Genomic DNA, 7998 nt, shown 5'->3' on the forward strand with positions numbered 1-7998 from the left:
GCCGATCCGGTTCCGGGCGCTGCCGAGGGCTAGGAAGTTAACCCGCTCCGGGTTAAAGGAACCCCGAGCGAGCGCCTCCTCGCCTCCCTGCGCCCCGAAGGAGGACGGGACCGGGGGCTTCCTGATTTCCAGGTGCAGGGAGCAGACTCGGGGAGGAAGCTGCGCCGGCCGGACTGATCCCCTCTCTCCCCCACCCCCGCCCAGCAGGCGCTTTGCGAGGCCGATTAGCAGCTGACATCCGAGTGGGGGAGTTGGTTCTCCGGGATCCAGGGTGAAAAGCACCCTGTCCACGTTGGGGTGCCTTCAGGTGTGCCTACCTGCAAATGTATCCCGTGGGGCGAAGCTTGGAATAGATCATCTCCAGCTTCCTGGGTTGGCGCTGAGCGCTAAGAACTGGTTTTGCCACGCGGAGCCCTGCCTGCCCCTCAGGGAAAGCGCTGCCAACTTTCTTTCAGCAGAAGGAGTCACATTCGGGCATCTCGAGAATGCTCCTTTGTTCCCCAACTGCTCCAGAGTAGGTGCCACCCTTGGCTCTGAGGACGCCACAGCCGCTGGGCATTGGCGGGCTGGGAATGCCTCCAAATGTGTGGGGGGGAGGAGAAAATGTGCTGTCAGTTGCAAAGCCTCCTTGTTCCCTTCAGTGCAAAAGGGCCACGACTGCTGGGAGCTGGGGGGGGGGGCAGAATGCTGGGTGGCCCTTGGGAGCTGCAGGCAGAGGCAGCAGGCTCACCCTCTGGCTCCTCGTGGGGCCTTGACCAGTGCCCCACGTGGCTCCGTCCCTCTGTTTTGGACTTGCTTCCTGCAAGCACCAGGCATGCGCCAACCCCATGCTGGAAGCCTTTCTTGTGACACCTGTGCAAGTACAACCACCGCATGCACCCTTGAGGGGCCTGCACAGAAGTAGCAGGAAATGGGGGGCACTCAAGTCTTCAGGAGCCTGGGCATAGCCCAGCCTCCGAGTGGGATGAGAGAGGCCAGGGACTCGCCAACCTCCTCACTGGCATTGTATGGAACTCCCTGCCACAAGAGGTCCTGGTGTCTGTTGTGTTGCGTTGCTTCAGAAGGAGGTTACACAGACCTGTGAGAAGGGAGTGTGTGTGTGTGTGTGTGTGTGTGACAGAGACATTGCTGCAAGGGCTGGAGGCAGCCCCCTGTCACTGGCACCGTGGTCTTTCAGCCTCTGGGTGAAAAAGTGGGGTCCAACAACCAGGACCCCTGCTGTCCAGGGTAGTCTCTGCTGGGCCCCAGTGAAGAATTCCCGACTTCCCCCAGATATGTGAATGAGCAAGGGCCTAGCCCTCCCTCCTGTCCTGCAGGAGCACAGCGCTCCTGCCGTGCCCCTGACAGAACAGGGAGAGGCTGATCTTTAGGCCCCAGAGGGTGTTGATCATTAACGATTCCCTGGGAAACAACAGTTCTTTGGAAAGAGGGGGTCTCCGTGGGTGCTAATCTTGGTGGTCCTTAGTTGGCCTCTGATGGTGATCCAAAGTGCATTGACCAGAATGTGAACATCGGCCTGTTCTTTGGGAGGGTGGCCAAGCCAACTGAGCAGGAGGCCAAGAGTTGTGGGGCATCTGAAAGCCACCTTCGGCCCCCTTCTCGCTGCCCTTGTGTGTGCCTAGAGGGCTTGGCTTGGAGGGCTCTTCTCCTGCAGGTTGCCTTGGCTCCCTCTCCCCAAGGACCGAGAAAGCCCTTTATCCAGAACGTGTGGGGCGGAAATTCACCAGCCGGGCGTGAAAAACAGCAGCCAGAGAAGTGTGCTGTGGGCCAGACCATTGCTTGGGCCCATAATACGGTTTCCTTTGGCTCATGTGAGCGGAGCCATTGTGGGTGGCTAACCTGGAGGTCTGCCATAGCCTGCTGCCAAGAGAGCTCCAGGATCGTCCTTCTGACGAGACCCCTGCCTGGCTGGGGACCTTTGTTCGGGGTCAAGCGGGTCACAGCAAGCCGGCTGCTCCCTTGGAAACCCCATCCCGGGTAGTGGGTGGTCTGGGGACCGTCAGCCCAGGCTGAGGGTCATGAGCAAAGGTCCAGGGGCCAGAGAGGAGAGAGTCTCACGGACAATGAGATCACCTGCTTGCTGAAAATCAGCACCACTGGCAACCCTCTGGGTGATCTCCTCAGGTTATGCTGTGATCAATTTGGGCTGATTTTTAGGGTTCCCTAAGACTTTGTTTGCTGTAACAGTTGAGCGTTTTTCGGCTGATGTACAGAGTAGCTGGGAATAGACATCTGTGGAATGTCTTTTGGGCATGTAATTGACATTATGCCTATATGTACACAAGAGGATTAGGCACACACTTGAGAGCAAGTTCCTGGATTGCTGTTTGTGCTGGGAAGGAGCTTGGCTGAGCACCACAATTTCCTCCTCCTTGCAGAAGCCGTTGGCAAGGCCACTGGCCTACATTAAGAACAGGAAGTTTACAGAATAACAGGAAAACCCACCAGAACCCTGGACTCTGGAGTCACTCTGGGATCCAGAGGTTCTGGGAGGGCCACCTTCTGCTTCCCCAGCAGTCCTGGTGGGCGGGCTCCTGGCTGCCAGATGCCCTTGGCTGCCCTAGCCCACTAGGGTGCCTTTGCTCCCTTTTCCCTGCTCTTTGCCTGTGAATTCTTTTTCTGGGCGGCCCTCGGTCAGGTGCCCTGGCTGCTTTGGCCATGGATTGTTCAGACCCACCCCAAGGCTGCCGCAGGGCTGGGGGCGGCTCCTTCCCAGGGGAGTCCTGGGCTGGATCTCAGCTGCCCAGCCTGTCTGGCTGCAGAGCAAGTCCCTGCTTGGTTCCAGGAGACCCTGAAAACACAGCAGGTGCCCCAGAAACCTCTCCCTCACCCACTTAGGAACAAGATCTGCAGAGGGTTTTGCCACAGTGGGTCCAAGCATCCCCAGATGTTTTATTCTGCCCTGTTTTTGTTTTACTGCTCTTTGCTCAATGCATTTGGTCAGGATTTTTTATTTTGTTTATAACCGTAAACTGTATTGTCCTTTGAGGAGTGTAAAGGCCTAAATAAATAATAAATACATAATTGTCAATACAGCGTGAACAGGATGGTTTTTAAATCACCCTGTAGAAGCCAGCGCTGAAGACAAGTCATGGGAGGGTGCCACTTCACTGAGGTTCATACCCACAAAAGTGCCACGTTCACCTATCCAGTAAAGATACTTTAAAGCAGTTTGCACAAAATGAGAAAGGGCGAACTTTTCCAGCATCGTGTTTTGGGGATCAGAGAGTGGTTGGCTTCAGTTGTAGAAGGCAGAAAAGGATGGAGAGGAAGAGGAGGGTTAACATAAAATAATGGTTCCTGTTTCTCCAGTAACTGAGATAAATAGAAGTCAGAGCAAACCAACTGCATGTAAGATAAGGGCAGATATTCCCGGGAGCTGAGCCTGTCCTATGGAATCGGTCTGCTGCAAAGAAGCCCACACACTCTGCCTGCATCTGATGAAGTGAATCCTCCCCCCGTCTGCTAACTCCCCCTTCAGAGGTGTTGGCCTGCAGCTCTTTTGCTGAGGAAGGAGGATTGTGCAACCCACCACAAATGGACAACAAGCGCAAGCAGAGGAAGGAAGGAAGGAAGCCCCGGGAAGACGCCTGCCCCGGCTCTTGCGGCCGAGAATGCAGAAGGCCTTCATTGCCCTGAGCCGATCGAGGGTCATCACAAATGCCCGCCGCAAGGGGACAGCAGGAATCAGCCCAAGCAGCCCTTCCCCACCTGGGTGCCTTCCAGATGTGTCTGGACTCCAAATCCCAGAGTTCCCAGTGGGCGGGCCAAGGGCTTATATGCAAAGGCAGCTGACCATAACTTTGCATTTCTGCCCGGGTCTTGATGCGAGAGTAAGGCGTTGCTGTGCTGCCCCTAAAGTAAGCATCCCTACAATAATCCAGCAACGCCTGCCTTTCCCGAGCCTTTACGCCGAAGTAGGACGGCTGCAACGGCGGCCTTCGTGGCCCGAAGGCCGTGCATTTGTCTTGAAGGGAAACGCCGTCAAGCAAAGCGGGGACCCTCCAGGGGAGGGAGTGGGCTAAGCGCCAGGCCTTTCTTCCCCCTCGCTCCCTCCCCCACCAAGCACGAGCCCCCGGCCCTTTAAGATGGAGCGAGGCCCGCCTTTAAAACGGAGCCGGCGGGGCGGCTGCTTCTCACCCAGCAGCTTAGCGGCCGCGTCGGGCTGCCGGACGGGCGCTTCCCGGCCCGCTGCTGGTCTCCGGCCGGAGGGAGCTGCCCTGGCGCCTGGCGCAGCTCTCTGGGCACGTGAAGCCGCTCCGGGCCCCTCCCCCGGCCTGGCTGGGACTGCTGGGGGGCCTGGCATGGGGCGCGGGGGGTGAGGGCGCACCCGTCTCCCTGCTTTCCCCCGGGAGACGATGCCCCCGCTGGGCTTCCCGGCTCCTGCCCTGTGACCCCGCGCCCCAGCGCAGCCGGAGAGCTACCATGGCGGGGCTGAGGCCGTGGGGCAGCGCTCTGCTCCTCCTGGCCCTGCTGTTCCCCCTGGCGCTGCCTTTGGAAGCCGGGAGGGAAGAACTGCTGGATGCCGCCGCCGCCGCCACCCCTTCCCTGCCGCTGATCCAAATGCTCCTGAGCCAGGCGCCCCCCAGATCCTGCCCCCCCGGTCGGGGCCGGAGGCGAGCCAGCGGGCAGCCCCTCCGCTACATGCGGGACCTCTACCGGAGCATGGCGGACCGGCACGGCCGGCCCCGCAGGGACTGGCGGCTCTCCAGCAACACGATCCGCCTGGTCCGGCCCTCGGCCAAGGCCCGCCAGGCCGGGACAGGTGAGTCGGGGCTGGGGCTCCCGCTGGGGCTGCCTGCTGCCGGGCTGGGCGCTCAGCGCCTGCTGGACGTTGCTGGCCGGGGCGCGGGGCCCGCAGGCCTTGCGAGGCCACCGCGGTGCTGGGCTTCGCCTCTCTCTTGAGCCACTAGGGCCGGCGCAGCGACCTGCAGCCCCTCGCCGGCTGTTCTTCACCTAGAGCAGCCCAGGAATAGGCCGAGGTCCTGGGCAGCGCTGCCTCTTGCCCAGGGCTGCTTCTGCCTGGCGAAATGTTTCTGAGCAGAACTTTGAGGTGGAAAGAGCGGGAATGAACTTTCGTTGAGCCAGATGTTTCGTGGGCCTTCTTTGTTTCTAGCAATTACAAGATACTTGTGGTGCAAGCATGAGCTGCCTGTCTTGCACAGTAGAGTAACAAACTATTTTGGAATGCTGCACTTTTGCTGGGCCTGGCTGGGGGACCCCCATCCCTGGAGGACCCCTTCTTGCTGTTTTTACTGCCTTCTGTGAGGCCAAGGGCTGCAGCTTCTCTCTTTTTATTGTGAATGCCCCAAAGGTGGGACGCTGCCCCCCATCAGTGAGACGGACAGAGTGGCATCACAGAAAAATGGGCAGGGGCCCTTTTTCAGCAAGGTTGGGGGGCACCAGGGGGCCTAAGGTGGCTCTTGGGGCCGGGCATCTTCTCTCTCTGCTGCAGTTCTGACCCCCTTCATTGTTCCAGCAGGCCCCTGGTTCGTCTGGGCCCTCGATTACCGCCTGCAAGTGCAGTCACCAGCCCAGCGCCTGGTCAGAGCTGCCGCAGTGTACGCCCAACGCCCGTCCTCACCTCATGGCCCCCTTTGGTGCACGGCCACCCTGCTCCCCAGTGGAAGCACCCTGCCGCGGGTGCTGGTCAGCCTGGCTCTGCTGAAGAATATCACCACCAAGTCTGCCATGGAGAGCTGGGTGGAGATGGACCTCTCATCAAACCTCCAGCCGTGGGCCTGGGCTGCCCGGAAGAGCCGCCTGCTCCGCCTGCATCACGCCTGCGCCTTCTTGGGATGGGCCTGGGGCTCTCCCCCTGGGCCTGGCTGGGGGGAGCCCCCTTCCCCGGAGGATCCCTTCTTGCTGCTTTACCTCAATGACACTCGGAAAACCCTCGGGGCTGCCCTGGGGGACTCTGTGCCTTTCCCCAGGAGACTCCCCCGGAGTTCTGCCCATGCCCGCAGGACACGCCGGGCTGATAAACTGGCTCTTGACCTCCCCAGCTACGGCCGCCCCCCCAGCGTCAAGCAGAACGAGTGTGCCCTCCACCCCTTCCGCGTCAGCTTTCGCCAGCTGGGCTGGGACCACTGGATCATCGCTCCCCACTGGTATCGGCCCCAGTACTGCAAGGGAAGCTGCCCCCACATCCTGCGCTATGGCTACAACTCCCCCAACCACGCTATCGTCCAGAACTTGATCAATGAGCTGGTGGACCAGCATGTCCCCCGCCCCTCCTGCGTCCCCTACGAGTACAGCCCCATCAGTGTCCTCATGATTGAGCAGAACAACAACATCCTGTATAAGGTGTACGAGGACATGATCGCCAAGTCCTGCACCTGCCGGTGAGCAGCTTTGGCTGGGCAGCCCTGACCTTTGCCCCGGCTGCGTCCCTCTGGTCTCTGGCAATGAACTCTGTGGGCTGTAGAATGGCCTCCTTTTCTGGGCTTCGATTCACGTTCCACCAACTGCCTCACCAAGAGATGATCCAGATTTTAATGCATTTGGCAAATTTTCACTTGGATCCAAGACGCTCCTTTCGCAATGACACAATGGACTAGCACCTTGGTTGGGCTGTTTTACGAAAGGATTTTTATGCACAAGTTGGCAAATCCTTCTCCTCCTTTTTACAAGAAAAAGAGTGCGCTGGCACTCCCGGAACAATTTCACCCTGCTAGAACTTGGTGGAGAACAGCTGAAGGAAACGCAGCCAGCCCGCTTGAGAAGGGGCTGTGGTGAAGCAGGTGGGTCCACGGAAGGCGGGGGCTCCCCCGGGAGGTGTCCTGAGGGCATGGGAGGAAGGGAGTCCCTCTGCTCCCGATCACCAGCGCTCGGTCTCAGCGCTTGTGTGTGGATCTTGATGCTGGGAGTTGCGGCCCCTTTGTAGCCCAGCAGGTGGACTGCTTCCTGTAGTCTGGTCGGAAGAAAAAGGACGTGCAGGTTCTGCAGTCACAGGTTTCTCTCCCCCCACCCCCCCGAGGCCCTCTTCCCCCCCGCTCTCCCTCCCCCAGCAAGGGCTGTGTGGTCTCTGGACTACTCGAGCCCCCATTTTCTGCTCCTGCTGCTTGAGGGGCACTGCTCTGTTGCCAGTTCTTCGCTTTGCTGCTTGTACCCCTCACTCTGCAAATAAAGTCACGCTCACTGTCACCTGCAATCTCGGGAGACGTCAAGCAGTGAATTCCTGAAAGATTTTTCAAAGAGGGCCTTATGGCGGGGCAGGGGTGGGAGGGAAGAGCCCGCTGCGAGGGTGCTCTGCTTCCGCGTTTTAAACCAAACCAAGAGGCTCTTTGGGAGTGTGGTTGTGTTGCAGTGGGTTGGGGGCTCGCTTGCCCTGACCCCACCCAGGAGAGATGGCCGTTTCCACGGCCTGGCCAGGCTGAAGCCCCCCCCCCCCACTCCCAGCCCCTTTCTGGGATGAGTTGGCCGGGCAGCGTTTGGGGCAGGGCTTCTCTCCCCTCCTCCGGAGGGCGCTCCTGGCTCAGCTTCAGACTTGCCTTATGCCTGGGGGTGGGTCACGCTTCCCCTTTTCCCACCGCCCCTCAGCAGCTTCTCCAGCCTCGTCCCTCGCCTTTTTCTTCACCTTCTTTGTTTGCACCTGTTGCCTGCCTGGCCTGAATAAACCGCCATAACTTGGGAAAGCTTTCTATTTACTAAACGGTGTATTTAAATGAGATCGTGCAATAAATCTGGTTTCTGTTTTGCTAAAGAGGATCACAGCCTCTGATTTGGGGAAGAAGGAAGAACTTGGTGCAGGGCAAGGGAAGGGGGAGGAACCCAGGTTGGCACCTCTGGCCCACAACTGGTGAAGTGGTGGGCCAGCTCCCTTCAGTCCGCCCACCCCCGCCCCTGATTCTTCAGTTCTCAAAGGGCATTCTTGAGGGGCCATTGGGAAAGGGCTGTGTAGTCCCGAGCTTGGAAAAAGAGCTGTAGAGCAGAGGGGGCATCTGAGCCCAGAGCAAGGCTGCCTGCAAGAGCCTCTGAGAGATTCTGGAAGGGGGT

General features: G+C 59.3%; 1 protein-coding gene across 1 annotated transcript; it reads left to right on the forward strand.

Moving 5' to 3' along the window:
- The first annotated feature begins 57 nt into the window (after positions 1 to 57).
- BMP15 (bone morphogenetic protein 15) lies at positions 58 to 7705 on the forward strand. Its single transcript, XM_025170082.2, has 2 exons — positions 58 to 4765; positions 5483 to 7705. The coding sequence occupies exons 1-2, from the start codon at positions 4426 to 4428 to the stop codon at positions 6346 to 6348; spliced, it is 1206 nt and encodes a 401-aa protein (XP_025025850.1). The 5' UTR covers positions 58 to 4425; the 3' UTR covers positions 6349 to 7705.
- Positions 7706 to 7998: the final 293 nt, after the last annotated feature.

This window comes from Python bivittatus, unplaced genomic scaffold, assembly GCF_059951505.1.
Source record: "Python bivittatus isolate LINGU-HERP-01145 unplaced genomic scaffold, Pbiv_v1 ctg000670_np1212, whole genome shotgun sequence".
In the NCBI taxonomy this organism is placed as follows: domain Eukaryota; kingdom Metazoa; phylum Chordata; class Lepidosauria; order Squamata; family Pythonidae; genus Python; species Python bivittatus.